The 22223-nt window shown below is 49.6% G+C and overlaps 1 protein-coding gene across 1 annotated transcript; it reads left to right on the top strand.

The window, feature by feature from the left end:
• Nucleotides 1–4502: 4502 nt before the first annotated feature.
• On the top strand, nucleotides 4503–12266 carry GKN2 (gastrokine 2). The gene is made up of 6 exons (XM_038549547.1): nucleotides 4503–4611; nucleotides 6557–6607; nucleotides 7048–7185; nucleotides 9272–9382; nucleotides 10206–10362; nucleotides 11683–12266. The coding sequence occupies exons 1-6, from the start codon at nucleotides 4600–4602 to the stop codon at nucleotides 11763–11765; spliced, it is 552 nt and encodes a 183-aa protein (XP_038405475.1). The 5' UTR covers nucleotides 4503–4599; the 3' UTR covers nucleotides 11766–12266.
• Nucleotides 12267–22223: the final 9957 nt, after the last annotated feature.

Here is a 22223-nt window from a genome sequence, read left to right as displayed (position 1 = left end):
GCTTTGTTTCTCTGGATTGTGTGTTTTTGTTTGGTTTGGTTGGTTTCCTTTGTCTTGTTCTTGCCTTTTAGTATGCCTTGTAGTTTTTCAACGTTTTATATTCAATATATTGAATGACATTGATTTGCAAATGTTAAATGAATCTTGACTTCACAGGAAAAAATCCTCTCAGTTATGATGTATTATTATTTTTATATATTACTATATTCAATATGCTGATGTTTTTTGGAGTTTTTTTCATCTATGTTCATAAGGGATTTGGGTCTGTAGCTTATTTTTTCATATTATCTTTGTCTATTTTTGGTATCAGGTTAAGTCTGGCCTTATGGGATGAGTTTGAAAGTGTCTCTCTTTTCTTATTCTCTGGTAGAATTTGTGTAGAATTGATATTATTTCTTCCTTAAAAGGCAGAATTTGCCTGTGTGACGCTATCAGGTCCTGGAATTTTCTTTGTGGGAAAGTTTTTAACTACAAATTCAGTTTCTTTGATTGATATAGGTCCACTCAAGATATTTATTTCTTCTTAAGTAAATGTTGATAGTTTGTGGTTTCAAGAATTTTGTCTATTTCATTTAGATTGTTGAAGTCTGGGATATTAAGTTGTTTGGAATATTTCCTTACTAGCCTTTTAATGGGCCAAAATCAACGATGATATATTGATGTTCCCTTTTTATCAGTGGTATTAATAATTCATGCCTTTTTTTCCTTGAACAGTCTGAATAGAAATTTATCAATCGATTGATTATTTAAATAATTCATTGGTATTTTTCATTATGTTTCCTTTATTTTCTATTTTCAATTTCATGTACTTCTGCTTTTATCTCTATTATTTCTTGTTCTAGGTTTAATTTGATATTTAATTTCAGGTTTCTTAAGGTGCATACTTCAATCACTTATTTGAGGCCCTTGTAAATTTCTTTCTTTCTTTCTCTCCTTCTCTTTCTTTCTTTCTTTCTTTCTTTCTTTCTTTCTTTCTTTCTTTTCTTTCCTTTGTTTTTTTCTAGTATGAGTATTCAATGTTACAATTTTCTCTTTAAGCTGCATCCCACATATTCTGATGTGTTGCATTTTCACTTCCTTAAGTTCAAAATATTTTCTAATTTCCTTGTGACCGACTACCTCTTTCACCCACGATTTATTTAGAAATGGTTTCTTAAAAACGTTCAGATAATTAGGGATTTTCCGGCTCTCTTAGTCCCATTTATATTTAATTGAATAAAGCTGCTTGAATTTCCAATTCTTTAAGAATTTACAAGTTTGAACATCTTTTACTTATAATAAATCATGTTAATAACATTAGGTAAATTTTATTGCAAGCTTACTCTGTGCCAGTGACTATTGTGTATATGAGCTCATCCATGTTCACAAGGATGCTTTGAGGAGGCACTTTGTCCTCCTGTCTTTCCTCATGAGGATTTTGAAGCCCACGGTGAGAAATTAGAGAGCTCAGCATTTGAATCCAGGCAGGATGTGTTCAGAGCTTCAACTCTGCACCATCTCCTCTTTGTGCCCATTCTTCCTGTAATGAGGTTCTTTGCCCACATATCATATGTGTTCAATATTCTCCTGCAAATTTGTAAAAACTTTTTGTAAGTTGAAAATATTAATTTTTGGAGATTTTAGATAAACACTTATCTGTTTATTAATAATAAAAATAAGAAAGTTTATTCATTTCCCCCCAAAACAAGAAAATATCCCTCTTTGTCTTTCATATGTGTTAAAAGTATTTTTCCTGAGTTTTAAATGTGCCTTTACTCTTTTTTAACAACTAATGATCCTATTTTAAGTGGTTCTGGGATAAGGCTATAGTTATTTGGGCAAGTTAACGTAGATCCTACCATAAGAATAAGTAATTCTAAATTAATTTTCAAAATACATGTAAACATTTTATATGATGTAAAAGAAGCCAAAAAAAAAAAAAAAGGAAAAAACTAGAAGGAAATAAGGTAAACATTGATCCAAATTTTGCAATGCAAAAAGATTTTTCTAAAGCCTCAAAGTATTGGAATAAATCACAAGAAAAAAGAAAAGTACGAGCTTTATTGAATAATATATAAAGGATCATTAGTTTCTCACCATGGGCTTCAAAAGATAAGATCATAATAAAGAAGGTGTGAGTTAAAATGTGTTTCAACTTACATAATGAAAAGGTAACTAACCAAATAAGTAGTCGGAAATGAATTTACTATTTGGTTTGCACAACAAAATAGCAAGAAGAAGACATTAACTAAGGATTTTTAAAAAAATTTACACTCAATGTGTATGTATATATATATGTATATTATAGAGGATTATCCTCCCACATTATAGAGGATAACTATCATGATGGTAATGCGAGAGCTAAGCATCATTAAGGTATTGGCAAAATCCTTGTTCTATGTTCTTCTGTTCCCACTGCTGCAACATACATAATAAATGGTACTATTGGAATGGCAAAAAAAGAAAAATTACACTCAATTAATTAACATATATCATTAGTCTCAGAGGTACACTAAGGATGTATTTGAGATATAAATAAAGGTATTATATTCATAAAAAGAAACAAGAAATTATGAGACAAAATAGGCAGAAACATAAGAGCACATTGCTGAGGAGAAGAACAAGTCAGGAACGTGGTAACCGTGCTGATAGCAGGTTTCACCTCGGCAACAGCGGATGCCGGAAGGCAGTGGGAGAGCATCTTTAAAGTGCGAGACGGGAAAATGCCTGTCGGTCTATAACTCTTATTCCAAAGTGAGAACAAAATAAAGATGTTTCCAAACACGAGAAGAAATTAATACCCTTGGCTCCCAATAAAAGATCTATAAAAGATATACGTAAGCCGAAAGAAAATAAAGTTCTTGGGATATATAAAAAAGAATTAGCCCCCAAATTGATGAAATATTTCAACAAATTTTATTCTCTGTTGATGGTAAATCTAAGTATTTTGATAACAATTTTTTAAAAGTGAAAGTACAACACTGAGCAAATATAACAATACGGGGTGGAAAAGATGCTCAGCAATGAGTCTAAGGTGACTGCGTCCCTTGTCTCCATTGAGATAAAAACACAGGACGTCTTTTGGATTTGTGGGCAACGTGAATAATTAAGGATGCCAGCTAAAATCTCAAAGTTAGGATCAAACAATAAAAAAGTCCAAATCTTCTGGGAACAGAAGGGAAAAAAAGAGAACATAAAATTTTTATCAGTACAAGGAGGGCAGACGATAGGAGGAAACGCAAAGGGTGGAATAGCTCTGTCCGCCCTCATGTCTGTAGGTCTGGGAGCTGGCTTACGTTTTGGGGTGAGGAGCCAAATTTGGGACAATATTTGCAGACGTGCAAATATTCTCCCAAAACTGTGATTCTTCCTGTTGCCACTATCTCAAGAAGGTGTAACGAAGCAGCGTGCTTTCATCCACCCCAGGTGACCAGCCAGGGTAGCGGAATTCCAGTAAGTTAGGTCACCCCCAAATTGCCCAATGTCTGCTTTTCAAAAGCCCCATTTTTTAAAGCTGCTAGTTAGGACGTCACTCCAGCTCTAGAACAAGGACATCGCTTATGTTACTTCTCTGCTTACTATAGCGATCCCCAATAGTTAACAATTTTGCCATTGACAGGTTCTGTTTATTTTTCTATTTCCCCGGCTCCTGAACTCATGATCCCACTAGCCAAACATTTTTGAATGTGGTATTATAAAAATGGCACAAATTCAACTTTATTCCATTTTTTTTTAATCTGAGAAACTTCCAGTGCACTTTAGGATAAGTAGAGATACATAACTCACAGTTTTTACAGAGTTTGGGGCAACGTTTAATGTGAATGTTTGGTTAACCCCAGTCATTGGGCAGAGTGCTCTCTGGGCCTTGTTCCTCATGAATCTCTGGAAATTGGAAGCAACGTTAATAGGGAAACGGAAGAAAGTCATAGGGGGCCCCCAGCCACTGAGTTCACCTCTAGTCTTACTTCCGTTCTTTGGGCAGAAGAATTCAAAATGCAGGGCAGACATGGAAAGACACTAAAGCCCCAACGTAGGGCTTAAGGGAGGGCTTTACCGTAGGGGGCAGAGAGTAAGACCATGTCCTTGTATTTCTATAAGATGTTGGTGTTGAACAAGCATCTTGTTATTTATTTATGTATTTATTTATGATTTTATTTACTTATTCATGAGAGACAGAGAGAGAGAGGCAGAGATACAGGCAGAGGGAGAAGCAGGCTCCGTGCAGGGAGCCCGACGCGGGACTCGATCCTGGGACCCCGGGGTAACACCCTGGGCCAAAGGCAGACGCTGAACCTCTGAGCCACCCAGGCATCCCCTTGCAATATTTTTAAAGGGTGGAAATTGAGATCTTGACTGCAACATAATGCAGATAAGGAGTATTTGCTGAGTGACCAAGTGGTAAATTTTTATCACTGACGAATGAACTTTACTGATACCAGGTTATGTCACTGGGTCTCAATCCTGATAAAGGAGTTTGCTCGGGTTTGTCAGAGATATGGACATAGCCTTTCCCAGAGTAATTATTCTGGAAAGAGATTTCCACACCTTAAAGCTAATATAAAGGGTAGAAGTTGCACTGGCAGCCTCACTTGCTCTGGCTCCTTCTTCCCATCAGGCAAAATGAAAATCCTCGTGAGTATTTGCTTATGCTTCTTTATAGTCTTGTGGTGGCTCTTGCAGGGAACATGTGAATCCAATATGCCTTGGATTTCAGAAGTCTTAGGTGAACACTGTGCATGCTTCTAAGCTTCTGTGATTGAATTACATCATGTTTTTGGCAGGGATAGTGTTAAATATTAAGTCGGATATTTATTTGTCTGCTGTCTATTTTCCGAGATGTTTACTAAAAAAGATGCAAAGAAAACATTTTGGAAATATCTAGAGGATTTTAATTTTGGAGAATTTTTAATAATTCCTTCTTATGAGCTTGGGAAGGAATGTAGGTGTTTTAGGGCAATAGCATCTACTACTTAAAAGAGAAGGTATAATTTTTTGGAAAAGACAATAGCAGCAGTCATTTGCTAAGTGTGTATTAGATTCTAGGCTAAACGTACATACTTTGATTCTTTACTTCAACAGCTCTGTGAGCTGAGTAGTGTTACCCCGTTCTACAGATGAGGAGACTGAGGCACAGAGGAATGTGATTTTCCCATTCCGGTAAATATGAGGTTTAGACCTGAAAGGTACCCGTCCCCATCCCGCTGGCGGGAGCGATCACGGCGTAGTGTTTCTGCCGTGTCTTCCCTCCTCCTGCCGACCCCAGCCCCGATCCCAGGCTCCCACGGCTTCACTCTGCAGTGCTCCATGAACAGAGGTTTGTGTTTTGACCCAGAATGGAACTCCTTCCACCAGTTATCTATCCCTTATTCTCATGGAGTTGTTGAGGGAGAAAGCAAAATGAGGAGTTCCTCCCCACCAGGTGTTCAAGATTGTTGGCTTAAAGAGTTCCAGCTCCAAGGCGTCTCTTGATTTTCCACGAGGAGGTCTGTGACTGAAACATAGACCCGTCACCGTGGTGCATGAATCAAGGTGTCGGGTGGGTGGCTACTTGGGGACCGGGGACACTTCCTGAGCTCGCTCTAATTACATCACTCTGGTGGCGAGTCGTCCACTCATCTGTTCAAACCTCTGTATTAGACCCGTTAAATAGAATACAGAGGATTGCCAGGAGTTACAGGAGCTGGCCCTGAGTCAGGGAAGGAGTGGGGCTGTGCAGGTAGCCAGGTCAGGTATCTACATACAGGTCTTGGTCAGACACCCCACCCCCAGGCCTCAGAAGACAAATGTTCTTGGTGTTTGTCAGGAAAATAGAAAAATCCTCCTGATAGGTCTTAAAAATATCTGCCTTCCTGCAGATCCCCTCCGTGAGCGGTTTGCAATGACAGCGCCGTACATTGTGGTGTTGGGAACAGAGAACACAAAACTGGGATCCACAGGTTGGAGAAGACTCTAAACTGCAGCAAAATGTCAGAACTGCATCAATGTCGGCCTCAAAGCCCATTAGCCTAACATTTGTCTGACGGCCTCACTAAGGATCCCGTCCTTGGTGTCAGCCTCAAACGTTAGCCATGCCTCCAAGTTTCCTGTTTTCATAATTTCCCTTGGGAATCCATGGTAGCTCTATCATCCACAAACCCACTGTAAATCTGTTTTACCCCCTCAGTCTCAAGGAATTAAATATATATATTTTTTAACCATAAAATACAACTTCACTCCCGTAATCCAAATCCACTATGTGTCACACCAGGGTGTTCCTTCTTATCACTGTTCACCTGCTCCAACTTGTTTCTGGCATGAGAACGTGTGCTACCTAGAAGATTAGGATGTTGGGAAGGGTTGGGAATTGGGCATAAAGATAGAAGAATGACAAATAGCACGAAGTCAATAAATACCTGCCAAATGAGGGAATGTGTGTTTCACATCTTGGAAATGGACTGTTGGCTGCCCATGACCACACACCTGTGTCTCAGGGCGTATATTTTCTGAGACTTGTGCTGGTCTTGTCCAGTGTCCCCTGTAGGTCCCTACCCTCAGTGACTGCCCTATAGAGAGTGGATGCAACTGGTCTGTCTTTCAGGTGGTATTTCTGGTGCTGGCCATCTTTGGGACACAATCCCATGGATACGAGGTAAGTCGGTTCACTATGGATTTTATATCTTGGAGTAATTGGGAGGGGGCAAGGAAGAGACAAGATAATCTATCTGAAGGACCGTAGAGAGCGCATATGCCCTATTTGGGATGGAATCCCAGAAATAACCAAAAATGGAAACGAAACGATTGGTTATTTCTTTTCAACTGCAATGACTTAAAAAATAAATGCAACCCATTGCTTTAAAATGTGGTCCATCTCATTTCTCGTGTGATGTCACTGCTTCTCCCATTTCTCATATGAAGAAGAGCTTCGCATTCCTACTTTAGCATGTGTCTTTGGTCTAGGATGCCAGTGAGGAGGTTTCAGGCTTCAGTCTCTTGTTCATAGCAAGTGGAAGGCTTTATTTTGTCAAGAGGGTTGCCTTTCCAGTGCCCATGATTTATGGACAAACCATTATGTCTTTGATGTTAATCTAGGTTTATAACATCATCAGCCCAAACAACAATGGTGGCAATCTTCAGGAGACGGTGTCCATTGACAATCAAAAAAACATCGCCATCGTTAACGTCCACGCAGGATCATGCTCCTCTACCACAATTTTTGACTATAAACATGTAAGCAGCAAGGGAAATTGCACATTCTTCAAGACTGGATTTCTAAAGGGTGGAGGGGTGGCCACTTACTACCCAAGAACTATCGTTGCGATTCTTTTACAATTTTCCTTGCTTTTGCTTTTCCCTTTTCAAAAAGATTTTATTTAATTATTTTATTGAGAGAGAGAGAGAGAGAGAGCGAGAGCAAGAGCGAGAGCATGCACCAGAGGAGGGGAAGGGCCATCGGGAGAGGGAGAGAGAGAACCTGAAGCAGACTCTGAGTTCAGAGTCGGGCTGGGGGCTCGATCTCATGACCCTGAGATTGTGACCTGAGCTGAAACCAAGGGTCGGACACTTAAGAACACCCAGGTGCCCCTCCCAAAAAACCATTTCTAAGCAAAAAAAAAGTATGACAGGAAAGATACGCATTTGCTTCACCTTTTCAGGTGGCAATCGGAAGCATCCTGATACTGTTTCCCTACAGGCTCAGAAAGCGTCTAGAAGGGTGGGCCAAAACCCAGAGTGCAGCCTGGCACACAGGCTCTCAAAAATATTCACTGAAGGAACAAATGAATGAATTAGGGCTTCTAATATGAAAACCTGTGCCAAAAAAAGAACGATTTCAGAATAAGCAATCACAGAATAGCAGAAATCCACAACATCTATGCACATTTAACCATGTAAGTCGGATGACAGTAAATCATACTTCTGGAAGAAGGAGCATATGTTAACCAAAAACTCCAAACTATTTCCAAGTTTCAGTTACTAGTATTAGTAGTAAGTCTTAGAAAATTGCTCAGAGAAGTTATTTGGTCCTTTATCCATTTATTTGTTTGTTTTCCACTTGTTCCACCTGGTAAGGAGCTTGTTCCTACCGTGGGGCAGAGCTAGGCACTGTGGCTCTAAGGAGGTTGTAGTTCATCTCACCGGACATTTGAACACACTTTCTGTGTCCTTTTCTTGTAGGAAGAAAAGACTCCTCCCCATCGCCATTAGGAGTTCTAGGGTGCATGTGAGAGCATGCACTCACTCTTTGAAAGATACCATTTTGTTTTATTTTATTATTTTATTTTATGTATTTTTTGAAAGATACCATTTTAAAGAAAGGTCTACTTAAATTGTTTTTTAAGGCAGATTTCAGGGCAATCAGCAGTGTCTCAAAAAAAAAAAAAAAAAAAAAAAAAAAAAAAGAAGAAAATCCCAGAGTGGTGAGGACTTGGTTTAGCCCCTTCCACAACCATCGGGCTTTGCCTTAGTCTATTTTTGAATTTTAGGAACTGGCAATTTGTGAGAATTGAAAAATAGGAACTAGAAGACCGTTTGTATGACACACAGCCTCACGGACTGTATAATAATTTGGAAATCCATGGAGAAAACCCCATTTGGGATGAAGGTTAGGTGGCCTCCGCTCCCACCTGGCTCCATGGGCCTCACCCGCCTCCAGGCCGGGCCCGACCCACCAGCCCGGGTCTCAGGTGGAGACTGGCTAGAGAGAAGCCAGTCGTCAAGGAGGGGAGGACAGATGAAAGGGGGGGGGTGTTGGCAGCGGGGGCTGCGCCGTGCGCAGGAGTGTAGGGGTCCCCTGCAACGGTGAAAACCTTCGCCATCTGTGTTTCCCAGTAGAGACGCTACCTGCCGCGTGTGGCTGCTGAGCGCGGACTGGGACAGGCCATTTAAAGATTTTCAATGTTGCTTAATTTGAATTTAAATCTAGATAGCACCTGTGGCTAGGAAGGAGCTTGGTGGAACGCACAGTTCTAAAGGGGACTGCATCCGTCCCAAGTTGAGGGAAAGGCAGAGAGAGAGAGAGAGAGAGGGAGCTGCTGCTTCCTGACTGTCCAGAGCCCGCAGACTACAGGCCCGGGGTGCAAACCGGGAGACCTGGGACACAGGGCACGGCTCTGTCCCGCCTCAGAGGGAGCGACAGCTAGTGAAGAAGTTAAACTATCAGGCAAAAGAAGGTGAATGCATGGAATGGGTTTGGGGGTGGCCCTCCCTGCGCCGTCTCAGGGCTTTCCTCCAGCCCCAAGGGTCCAGCCCACCTACCCCCCGCAGCCCAGAAGCCAGGGGACCAGGAGGGCCAGTAACCGTGTTCTCGCTGCCTCAGGGCTACATCGCCTCCAGGGTGCTGTCCCGAAGAGCCTGCTACATCCTGAAGATGAACCATAAGGCCATCCCCTCCCTGGACCAGCTAAAACGGTACACCTATGAGAAACAGGTAATTTTGCTGAACCCCTACTTATTCCCTGTTCTTTTAAGATTTTATTTATTTATTTATTTAGTTAGTTAGTTAGTTAGTTAGTTAGTTAGTTATGAGAGACGCAGAGAGAGAGGCAGAGACCCAGGCGGAGGGAGGAGCAGGTCCCTGCAGGGGGCCCAACGCGGGACTCGATCCCGGGACCCCAGGGTCACGCCCTGGGCCCAAGGCAGATGCTCCACCGCTGAGCCCTGGGCGCCCCCTTATTCCCTGTTCTTCATCCGGGGAGAACTGGCGCCTCCAGAGGAGTGACGAGGCTCAAGGGGAAGGTCATAGTGTTAGACCTTCCCGTGGACGCGTCGTCTCCACCTGTCAGTGCTTCCTCGTTCACGGCTTGGGGGACCCGAGCGCATCTCTCAGCTCGATCGCTACCGCGCAGGCCCCGATGCCGCGGCTTGTTACCTGTTCCGCTGTTTCTGTGGCACAGGCTGGACGCCAGGGCTTGAGACGTGGTGCGGGCGGAAACACGAGGGCACGAGGGAAGTTGCACAGGAGCCAAGGGGCCACCCGGGAGAGCACGAGCACAGCTTCCTTCTCCCTCCCCCTGTGTCCTGCCATCTGTGCCTCCTTTGCCCGGGGGTTCACCCTCCCTAGGTTTCAGGGCCCCCACGGTGAAGCCACCGCGTCCTACTGAGGCTCCTCTGCAGACTGAGTGCTCAGAGGACAGGGTGTCCTGGGGCTCCTGGCTGCCTCTGCTTAGTAGCACGAAAAGTCGACGTAGAATACGGAACACCGGGTGGCGTCCACCTATTTTATCCTCCCCCCCACCCCCCCGCTGCTCCAGGCCATGCAAAGCATCTTCTCCGATAAGTACCTCTGGGTCAAGTACAACCCGCTGCAGTCCCTGATCATGCACATAGACTGGTTCCTGTTCGGCTCGCCCATCAAGGAGCTGTGCAGTCACGTCCCCCTGTACAAGGGGGAGGTGTTCGAGAAGCCACGTGAGTACCAGCCAGCTATCCCTTCGTCACGGATGTCGTGAAGGCTCCCCTGTGGGTGAGCAGGGGTGGACGTGGAGCTCGGCTCCTGGCAGTTGGCGTCAGGAACTGAACGCCAGCGTCTGTGCAAATTGTGCCACACGTTAGGGAGACACAGAAGTGAGTAAGACTCTGCCACCAACGGACTCAGAGTCTGGCTGGGAAAGTGGATGGGTTCACCCAGAGGAGGAATCTTTGGGATGTCCCAGGTGCTGAGGAAGGACCGTCGGGTTCCCTAATGTGCGGCGCGCTGAGCGGAGTCGGTAACACAGTTCTGCAGGCTTGGAAGGCCTGAGATCTTCAGATCTACTCAGTCCTTCACACACACACACGCACACGAGTTGCCCACGTTAACTCTGTGAGGCGAGGGTTGTGTTCTCTTGATCTCGGTCACCGTCCTACGATGCGTATGTGTAGCGAAGCATCACAGTGCACCCTTGAAATACACACAGGTCCATTTGTCAATTATTCTTCAAAAAAGCGAATCTAGGATAGAACGAGGCTAAGAAAGAGCGAGCCACGTGCCCCGATTGGCGGGGAGTAGACCCTTGAGTCACCCAGGGGACGGCCGTCGCCGCAGCCATTACTGGCATCTGTATACAAAGTCTCCAAGCATGCGACAGTGGCCAGAGGGAAAGAGGGGTCAGGCCGCGGATGGTGAATGGAACAAGGTAAATTCCCCAGCCTAGTGGAAGGCAAGATAAAAAAGAAAATAATTAGCATTTATCACGTGTTTTACGGTCTACAAAAAAACTTTTTAAGACATCTTTCTTTTAGTAGCGTCATTAGTACTTATACAAGTAAAAGTGACCCGCGGGTCCCAGTGCAGAGTGTCAGAGCATCCATCGAACAGAGCCAGACAGCGCTTCTAGGAGTTGTCAGTCTTTTTTTATTATTATTATTATTTTATTTATTTCAGAGAGAGTGCGAGCGCATGCAAGAGAGAGAGAGAGAAAGAGTACACGAGTGGGGGCGAGGGGCAAAGAGAGGGGGCGAAGAAGATTCCTCCGCTGAGCGGGGAGCCCGAGGGTGGGGGGCCCTGGATCACGGCCTGAGCTGAAGGCCCCTGCTTCACCGGCTGAGCACCAGGCGCCCCAGGGCTTGTCAGTGTTGGGGAAGCTGAGGCGCTCTCCCCTTTGCAGCACGCGGAGAGCCAAGGACTTGGGGGACCTGGAACTACACGTACGACCCCTGGTCAAGGCAGTAACCAGAAGGCATCGGTTTGCTGCTTTCTAACGCTGTATTTCTCAAGGCTCCTTTTTTGCAATTTTGTCCCTTTTTCAGACACTGTCGGTACTGGCGTCTGTTCAAAAGTCGGATTCCTGGGCATCTTTGGACTCTCCATCTGCGCAGACGTGGATGCGTAGGCATCGGCCCCCTGGCGTTGCCTTTTCCCAGACCCCTCCCCTTGGTTTCCACTCAGCAGCCACGTTAAGTTCTTTCCCAATGCCCCAACTAATGTTGAGACCCGGTGGTGAATCATAAATCCTATATCGACAGATGTCTGGGTGTTTCCTTTTTTTCAAACAGCAAAGGGAAACCAAACAGTGTTGACGTCAACACGTAGAGGGAAAGAATCTGCCAGGATTTCAGGCCCAGAGCGTAGAGTGTGAAGCCTCCCAGATAACAAATCTGAGTCATTACATGGTGGTCAGCTGGGTCCAAGTGTCCGTCTTGCCTCCACCAGACCAGAGGCCCATCTGTCCACCAAGAGCGGGGAGCTTCAGGGTACTCTTACCCTGAGGAGTACTGAGAAATGTCTAGAATTGTTGAATCATTATATTGTACCCCTGAAGCTAATATAACACTGTATGTTAATTAGACTTGAATAAGATTATAGCAAAATAAAACTTTAATTGAAAATAAAACAAGGGGATCCTTGGCTCAGCGGTTTGGCACCTGCCTTTGGCCCAAGGGCATGATCCTGGAGTCCCGCATGAGGCTCCCTGCATGGAGCCTGCTTCTCCCTCTGCCTGTGTCTCTGCCCCTCTCTCTCTCTCTATATATATATATATGTCTATCATGAATAAATAAGTAAAATCTAAAAAAATAAAAAATAAAAAAATAAAACAAAAAACAACCACGTGTGCCCTCCGGGTGGAGCAAGTGCTGGGGGGCGCGGTGGGCAGTGGCACCCCCCCTGCTCCGGGGGGCGGGGTTGGGTGGTTCTCTTAGCAAACAGCTCAACCAGCTCAGGTGAAGGAAACTGTCCCCTCGGACAAGGCCCCCAGCTTGGACGCACCGTCACATGCATTTTAGAAAATGCCTTTTCGCTCATCAAAGCACTAGTCTCAACCTCCCTAAATACGATTATAACGTATTTTATCTTGGAGTGAGGATAGAGGTGGTTGGGAGCGCCAAATCAATATATAGGCGGAAAAAAGTTTTCCAACATTCCAAATAAATTGTGTAACGTGGACACATTCCCAGGTTGTACAGCTGGGCGGTGGGCCGGTCGGAACACGGGGGAATTGCTTAAACAAGAATTTCTGTTATCAACTGCTCTTCCTCCTAACATAATAACCACCGCCAAGTATATTTGAGACACTCGGCCACGTGCTCAGCGCTGGGACAGTTAGGCCGGCAAGACTCCCATTGTCAGGGAAATGGTTTTCTTGTTGGGGAAGGGACACATTTACGTGAAAACGTTCGCCAGCAACGGTAAAGAAGGTACAACAGGCCAAACGGGTGGTAGAGGCTCCTCGCCGGGACCTTGGTATTGGCGGGTGATGGAATCCACGTCAAGTTAACCGAGGCAAGGGGGGTGGGATTTGTTGTGTCACCTTGCTGAAGAAAGATAGAGATTTTGCGGTCTCAGGTGGCGAGACCCGGGGTGTGTGAGGGGGCCCAGACTTGACTCCCGCTCTCCATTCTCCTTCTCTCTGAGCATCAGCCTCAGAGGCTTATGCCAACCTTCTCCAGGAGGATAGAAACCCCCGCCACCCTATGGTCCCCATGTTCCCAGCGTTGTCCTCAGAGAGGGAGGTCCTCCTCTCCATTCCAGTCTCAATTTGTTTTAATTTAAAAAATCTTTGGGGAGGAGCCAGACTGAGTCACCTGGGGCACGTGCTTACTCCCGGGGCCAAGACTGATGGGGACGTGGTGGGTGGAGGCTGTGTTGCGATTAGCAACCTCCCTTGGGATTTACTGCTTAGAGCTGGGTTATCCTCATTAATTTTTACGTCAGTCTCATTTTTAAAGCAGAACTTCGGGATCCCTGGGTGGCGCAGCACTTTGGCGCCTGCCTTTGGCCCAGGGCGCGATCCTGGAGACCCGGGATCGAATCCCACGTCGGGCTCCCAGTGCATGGAGCCTGCTTCTCCCTCTGCCTATGTCTCTGCCTCTCTCTCTCTCTCTGTGTGACTATTATAAATAAATAAAAATTAAAAAAAAATAAAGCAGAACTTCGAGGTCTGCTCTTTCGACTCTGCTTGCATGAGGCGGGTCGACCCTCCTCGGTGCTGGTGCCATGCTGTCGGGGCAGCAGGTGCAGCGGGCCAGCTCGGGCCTGAAAGGAGTATGTCCAAGTGGAAGTTACCAGGAAGCTGGGGCTGCATTCGGCCTTCAGAAGGAGCTCCTCCTTCAGGGCCGGGGAGGGGACATATGGCCTGGCTCCAGCTTTGCATGCCTCGAGACATTTTTTAATTTCCCCTTGACTTCTCTCTTTGACTCGACTGTTATTCCAGAGTGCGTTGTTTGCTTTCCACGCTCGTGTGAGTTTTTCTGCCTTCCTTTGTTCGTGATTTCTCATTTTACTCCACTGTGGGTGGAAAAGATACCTGGAACGGTTCTTCACTTCGTTAAGGCTCGTTCTGTAGCCTAGTGCGTGATCACTCCGGGGAAATGTGCCGTGGGAGCTGGAGAAGGATCGCATCCCGTCGTCGTTGGATGGAACGTTCTATAGAGGTCCGCTGGGTCCACTTGGTCTAGGGTGTTATCCACGTCGGCTGTCGTCTTGCTGATTTTCTGTCTGGATGGTCTCGGCGTCATTGGAAGTGGGGTAGCAGTTTCCTGCTGTCATTGTACTGCTGTCCGTTTCTCTCCTCAGATCTCCCCGGGCTGCCCCTGACGTTGACTGCACATATATTTATAATTCCTATATCCTCCCGGCGAGTCGACCCTTTTTTCATTATGTAGTGACCTCCTTTTCTCTTGTGACAGTTTTTGACTAAAAGTCTATTTTGTGGGATCCCTGGGTGGCGCAGCGGTTTGGCGCCTGCCTTTGGCCCAGGGCGTGATCCTGGAGACCCGGGATCGAATCCCACGTCGGGCTCCGGGTGCATGGAGCCTGTTTCTCCCTCTGCCTCTCTCTCTCTCTCTCTCTCTCTCTGTGTGACTATCATAAATAAATAAAAATTTAAAAAAAATAAAAGTCTATTTTGTCTGATACAAGTACAGCCACCCCTACTCTATTTTAGGTACAATTTCCATGGACTATCTTTTCCCGTCCTTTCATCTTTAGCTTATGTGTGTCCTTAAATCTTAAGCGAGTCTCTTATAGACAGCCTATAGTTGTTGTTGTTGTTTTTTTTTTTTTGGATCCACTTATCTACCCTGTATTGCTTTACTCGGGATATTGGCTCTGCTAAATCACTGTACGCCCGAGCATCGGCCTTCTCCAGGTCATCACGGAGGAGGGGCAAGTCTGGACCAAACATAACAAAGCATCAAGGTTGCTAGAGGAGCTGATCTGGCTACTGAGGCTGACCTGAGAGAGGAGGCCTGATCCCGGACGCGAGTGTGCCAAGGGGGATTTTGTAGGAATCTTGGTAAGGCTTGCAGTTGGGGTTATGTCCTATGACATTTTGTTCTTCCCAGTAAATGATAACGTCACATAGACCCATTCGGCCACCTTGAGGGAGAACGAAATGGAAGTTGTTCGTTCAGAGCTCCCGGGATTAGCGTGCGTGAGTCCGAGCAACTATTTCCTTCTGCAAAGTCTTTGTTGGGACACCTGCTTGAATGGGTGTGAACATGAGTTAACCTAAACGTGATAAATATCAATTGATGAACTAACAAAATTCTTGAGACTTCTAGCTGCTGCTAACGATGAATTAGCTTAGATCAGGCTAATCTTGCTGACATAACAATTACAAACCTGGACAAAATGTGAAACAAACAGGTGCTTGCAGGCACCGGAGAGCGGCCCAAAGCAGGCAGGGACCAAAGAGGTAAGGCCTTTGAAAGAAATGTTCATCATCTATGGTTGATCAGGTTTGCAAGATCACATGATGCAAAAACCCACCGAGCACTCATCCCCCATCTACTGCCTCCTGCCCAGGCCCCCTTTCCTGCTACCAGAACCTCCGCTTGTCCGAGCAGCAGCCAAACGGCAGCCTGGAGTGCCAAGGTCGAAAGGCCTGGGCTTCCTCTATCTCATTTCCCTTAAGAAGACAAGGTGGGGTCGGCTTCCTCCGACAGTGCCTGGTCTCTGGGTGGCTGTAGGACCTCAGTTCTGGTCCAGGAGGTCTAAGTGGAAGTTTGCTGAGTGAGACTTCCCGGGAAGGGTCTTTCTTTCCTGATACAGAGGGACAGACTCAGCTGGCTTGCAAGCGTGCCCTCGGCTCTCTCCTGTTGCTCTTCCTCCCGCGTGGACGTGACGCCGGTGCCAGGAGATATGTCTGCGATCTGGGGACCACTGGGCAACAGCCCTGGAGAGGAAAGGTTCAGGGAAGGGAGGGCTGGAGGGCTGGATTGCCTCATTCTAGAGCAGCTCCCGCCGGCACCGTCTTTCCTCGGACTCACATGGCACACATCCAGGTCCACCTGTCTGAGTCACCGTGACGGTGGCCTCCTTTAGTCGCGGCTACAAGCGTTCCTCACGGATGCACCTGTGACTGCACTCGTGACCATATCCTGCCGTCTGGGCCCGGCCCAGCTCCGGGGCCCCCACTCTGCTCACCCCAGGACTCCTTTGGAAATTCCGGCTTCACCACATCCCTGCACTCACCCTGCAGAACCCCGGTGCTACGCACCTTCTCATAGATCAGCCGAGGAAGAGATGGTACCCGGAGCCCACTGTCCAGCTCTGCGCACCTGCTCTTGCTTCCGCGGGTCCAGACACCGTCCCCAGCTGCTCCCTCAGCCCCAAGACAAACGTGCGAGGCTATGGCAACTCTTTTGCAGGACACATACGGGAATGGAGTCAAGTGCTTCTTGGGGTTCTGGGGTCCGCGTCTACCCCACGGTAAGGTGGTAAGCCCGTTTCCTCGGGACGCCTTTCACCACAGGGGAGGACTGGCTGTAGCAGGGGTCTCCCCTGCTCATGCCAGTGTGTGACCTAGTGAAGCCATCCCCTGAAAATTCACCTTTCATACTTTTAATTTTTTTTTTAAAGTGAAGGAAGTCCTTCCTTTTTTTTTTTTTTTTAAATTTATTTGTGAAAGACAGAGAGAGAGAGAGAGAGAGAGAGAAGCAGGCTCCATGCAGGGAGACCGATGTGGGACTCGATCCCAGGACTCCAGGATCATGCCCTGGGCTGAAGGCAGGTGCTAAACCGCCGAGCCACCCAAGGATTCCCTATCTCATACTTTTAAGGGTGCAGCACCCCCCTCAACTTTTCTCTGAAAACTTGACTTTGCTGCACCCATAGGGCGAAGTCTTAGGGATAGCACAATGGCCACCCATCCTGATCTCTCGTTAACGACCTCTGGCGCCCTCGCTTTTCTCCCGTTTGACCCGATTCCATTGCCACGACGAGGGGAATCCTGGGCAGGGGTGGGGATGGGGGGTTAGTTGCCAGCCTGCGACAGTCCAACATTGGCCTCCACTCCAAGGGTCCTGCCAGGGTGTGTTTGAGTTTTGCCAAGAGATTCTCAGAATATTCGACTACTATTCCCTTGGGACCAGAGCGAGGGTGGGTCTTCCTGGGCTGTTGGGAACATTCTACATCTTCATCTAGGGGACAGCTCCAAGGCCTCTTCACGTAAATACTCACTGAGCCGTGCGCTGGAAATCCCGCACTCCACGGTATGTCGCACCCCGCCAGGCCTGCCTATATAATTTTTAAAAATTTGTAATACAGTCGAATACAGAGAAGCCCACCCAGCCTATGGCAGTCTAAGGAGACCCCACAAGTTGGCCACCACTGTAGGCGGCTCATAGCAACGCCGGAAGGCTCGGGCTCACGCTTGGAGCCCGCCGGAGGGCTGAGCGCAGTGGGGGTGGTGGGTGCACGGACAGCAACGGTCTGCTAGAGAGACAGCCTGGGAGACGGGCTCAGGGGACAGCCTGGGGGGAAAGCACCCCGAGGTGCTGGCGGCCGATGAAGGGGATCCATTGGAATAGCCGCCCCAGGTCCGGGTGAAATGGTGGGGCTGGTCTCTCCGCCCCAGGCAGGCCGTGGCATGAGGTGAAGCAGGGCGTTTCGGGAAGGACAAAGGGCTCCAGGCCTGACCCCTTGGAAAACTGAGGCGTGGAGCGAGCAGGGAGCCAGAGACTAAACATGGAGCAGCTGCTGCCCTTGCCTGGCGAGCTGGCCCCTACGGCCTCAGACCTGAGGCTCAGGATCAGCGGTTCTTCCCTAGGCTGCGGAGAAGGATAATGGCAAGAGTTAGGAGCACTCTGGGTGCCAGGGTGGAAGGGCAGCAAAGGGACAACCGCTCCCCGGAAGGGGGGTCGGCAAGGGGCGTGTCACTCTCCAAGCAAGGAGGCCAGGCACTTGCCTCAGTCTTGGGTCTCTCCTCCCCGAGAAGCACCTCACGGGCAAGGGGGAAAGTTTTGCAAGAATCTCAGTGATTTCTTGGAGGGAGCACTTTGTGTGGTCCCAGCTGGGATGCGGTCGCGACAGAGGACTTCCGGTGACCCTTCCGAGTGATTGCTTACAGGAGACTGAGGACACAGCCCAGGGAGAGCTCAAGCTCAGGAAAGAGGGAGCTGGGCCCAGGTCCAACCCAACCACAAAGCCCGGATGGGGGAAGCGATGCCAAGCACATCGTGAGGCCTCACACTCAGATGTGTCCCCAGTTGTCCCCGGGGGGCTCATCCTGGGGACCTCGGGGCGGCGAGCGGGGACTGGGAGTAGAAACCACAGAAGTGACAGAAGGGAAAGCCTTTTCTCAGTACAGTTGCTCTAAGAAGCCGGCACACAGGGCGCAGCAATGTGGACAATTGACCCCAAGCCGGGGGGAGACGTGCTCTCCCCATCTCTGCATTGACGCCCGACCGCCCGTGCTCCCCTGACCCCCACGGGCTCCCCGGGTAGTGGCAGACATGCCAGTGCCCACCCTGGACGTCACACGGCGGGCGGTGGAGATGGCCCAGCTGGGGGCAGGGGGCCTGGGGGTTCCCGGACCCCCTCTCCTGGTTCTCAGAGGTCAGTGCCAGCAGGCAGCGCGGGGCGCGGGGGGCAGGGGAACAAAGAGAGAAAGAAAATAGATTCCTCTGCTTGGGGGATCGATGGGCCAACTCTTGGCCACCTGCTAGGTGCTGCCAGAGAGGCTCAGAGATTAGTACACGGACTCGGCGGGAGGGGGACTCCTCCGATCGCGCGTGGGGGGCGCAGGCTGCTGTAACGTCAGCGTGATCGTGTTTAAAGCAGGAGGCCAGTGGCCTCGGTGAACTCAGGGCGCGTTGGGTCCGGCACGGGCTTGAGACTCAAATAGAGTAAACTGCACGGAGTGCGGGCCCGGCGATCCAGGACAAGCGCTGACCGAGGCCAGCAGCGCGGTCAGGCCTGCAGACGGGCACCTCGACCTCGGGGCCGCGGAGACAGGCCTGCGACGGGAGCGAGCCCCCAGCCCCCGGGTGTTTGAACTTTGCGCGCCTCTGCCCTGGTGCCAGATCCTAAAGGACCTACATCCTGGTGCCAGCATGGAAGGTGCCTTGGAAGATGTTGAGATCCTGGCCAGAGGGACCGAAACCTGCCCAGGAGCCGTGTGGGGTCCAGAGCCCCGCGCTTGGGCTGTCCCGGGGAGGAGCTGCGAGAGCCCAGGCCCTGCTTCCTGAGCCAGTTGGGGCGTCCTGGGGACCAAGCCCTGGCCCCACCTGGGGTGCTCCTGCCCTTGTGCACGCACGCAGCCCCTCCTCTCTTACCCCCACTAGCTGTCAACACCTTTCTGCTGCTGGGCAGAGCGGGTGGGGACGGTGTGGCGTGTCCTTGATGGGACTTCAGCCCAGGGCTCGGTGAGTTCTCACACAGTGGGTGGGGGGGTCTGTGCTGCAGAGCCCGGGAGAAGCGGCATTCCACAGGGTGACACGGCGCGGAGAGAAGGAGAAGGGGTGCTGCAGTGCCTGCAGGAGAGAAGAGGAGGGGGCTGCAGCGCCTGCAGGAGAGAGGAGGAGGGGGCTGCAGCGCCTGCAGGAGAGAGGAGAAGGGGTGCTGCAGTGCCTGCAGGAGAGAGGAGGAGGGGGCTGCAGCGCCTGCAGGACTCCGGGTGCAGGAACAGCGGCCACCCCAGTCCCCCTTCGGGCCGCAGCCGCAGTATCCCGTCCCGACACAAGGTGGCCACCTCAGTCCAAGAAAGAAGGTCGGTGCCGCCCTCCGGGAGCCGCCCTCTGTGTCCCTGTGACCCTTCATCTCCCGACTTTTCTAGCCTCCAAACTTTTCTCATCTGTGGCCATAGGACAGGTTTGAGTCATTTTCGCGTTTATATTATGTCTCTGCTGCCCGTACAGCAGGTGAGCGGGGCAGTTTCTCTCGTCAAAACAAATTGACAATTTGTTTTAAGTGAACTTACACATTTCACGACAAAACCACCACTGGGGATGACGAAACAGTTCTACAAAAGATTTTTTTTTTTTTTAATGTGACCTGAAGTGCATTTTTTCCCCCTCAAGCATCAGTGAGCGCCTGCCGTGGACGTGAGTGGGGCTGCCCACGTGGGCTGGTCGGCTGCTTGGGTGCCCGGTGTGTGCTTGCCACGCGCTTCCTATGGTGCTTGGTTCACTTGGCCGCCCTTGTCTTCGGGAGATGCCAGGACGAGGGCTTCAGCGGGCCTGGGCTTCTGGTCGACCACAGATAGTGCGTGTGCATGTGTGTGTGCGTGTGCGTGTGCGTGCGCCTGGGGGTGTGCAGGGAAGCGAGGCAGCGTGGGGTGTAGACGCCCCATTAGTTCGCTTCACACTCACATTTCACCACTCACGCCCGCTGACCTGTAGCCCACACCTTTGGAGAAGGGTGAGAACGTCAAAATTACGGGGGATCCCTGGGTGGCTCAGCGGTTTGGCATCTGCCTTCGGCCCAGGGTGTGATGCTGGAGTCCCAGGATTGAGTCCTGCGTCGGGCTCCCGGCATGGAGCCTGCTTCTCCCTCTGCCTCTCTCTCTCTCTCTGTGTCTCTCATGAATAAATGAATAAAATCTTTAAAAAAAATTTACATCATCGTGGGGAATCCTTGTTGCTCCACTTACGGTTTGACCTAAACGAACCGAGGGCCTTTGCTTGCTGCTGGGATTTCATGGGCATTAAGAACCTGACATAAGCCGACCCCCCACACATGTCCAGGGTCGCCCAGGATGTGGGGTGCAGCACCCCAAGCTGGGGATCCAGGACCTGGTGAGCCGCAGTCGGGAAGGCGGCCCAGTCCACGTCACCCAGGACACAGGCAGTCCCGCCGCGTGGCTTAGCTGCCGAGAGGTCCTTGAACAGGAGACCCACCCACGCCACTCCCCCCGCCCGGGACTGGAGGACTCTGGCTCGCCGTCGCGCTGGCCCGTAGCTGTTCATGGGACCGCGATGTGCGGCCCCGGGGTGCTGGGGGCAGGACGGGCAGGGCACGCGCACGCGCTTCTGCAGGATGTGACACTTTGCCACGGTCGCGTTTCCCACGTGTTCCCAAAGCTGCCTTCTGCGGTCCGGGCGGCGGCCACGTCCAGGCCGAGGCGCGAGGCGCTGATTCATCAGGACCCTTTACGCACGAGGAGGGGCACGGCGAGCTGCCTTCCGGGTCGCCCCCAACAACCTTTACTTCTTGGTATTCGGGCCTTCGTGTAGGTCCCTCCCCACTGAGTAAGGTGACCGGGGCGACCGGTGAGGGCACCATCTGGGAAGCGGGTCCCCCAGGCCCGGGTCCAGCCCTCGGGGGACGGCGGCCCCCGCCAACACCTTGCCCGAAACCTGCCAAGACATCCCGAGCCACAGCCACACAGCTAAGCCCTCCTGGGCTCCTGACCCTCAAAGACTGTGTCGCGTAATAAGTGCTTGTTGTGTCTGCCTTCGGGGTGATCTACTGGGCGAGAGCTCGTATTCCTTTACGGAGGTGGAGTTCGTATAAAATCATATACATTCATATGAAATCATCCAATTTGGAGGGAAGACCTGGCCGGCGTTTAGTGCATTGCAGAGCTGCACAACCACCACTTCTATCTGGTTCCGAACCGTTTTCATGACCCCGGAAGGAAGCCCACTCCCGTGAAGCGCTTACTGCCCATCTCCCCTCCGCTCCTCTTTCCTGTCTCTACGGATTTATTTATTCTGCATATTTCACACGGATGAACCCCCACAATACGTGTCCTTTTTGTGTCTGGATCGTCCCCCTAAAACATAATGTTCTCAAGGTTCATCCACCATCTAGTCGTGACATTTACTAGAACTTCATTATTCCTTTTGCTCCCGAATAATATTCCGTCGTGGGGATGTGTCACGTTGTCTTTGTCTGCTCGTTTGTGGATGCTCGTTTGGGCCGTTTCTGCCGTGTGGCCCGTGTGGCCCGTGTGGCCCGTGTGGCCCGTGCGGCCGGCTGCCATGAGGGTGCACGTGCCCTGGTTGGGGGTCCACCCGGCGAGGGAGCGGCAGGGCCCCGCGGTCGTTTTCTGTGTGACGTTTTGTGAGGAGCCGTTGGGCCATTTTCCACCGCAGCTGAATGATTTTACATCCCCCCCCCTCCC

The sequence above is a fragment of the Canis lupus genome, chromosome 10, assembly GCF_011100685.1.
Source record: "Canis lupus familiaris isolate Mischka breed German Shepherd chromosome 10, alternate assembly UU_Cfam_GSD_1.0, whole genome shotgun sequence".
In the NCBI taxonomy this organism is placed as follows: domain Eukaryota; kingdom Metazoa; phylum Chordata; class Mammalia; order Carnivora; family Canidae; genus Canis; species Canis lupus.
The sequence above is the reverse complement of the archived record's forward strand: the minus strand, read 5'-3'. Positions and strand labels throughout refer to the sequence as shown.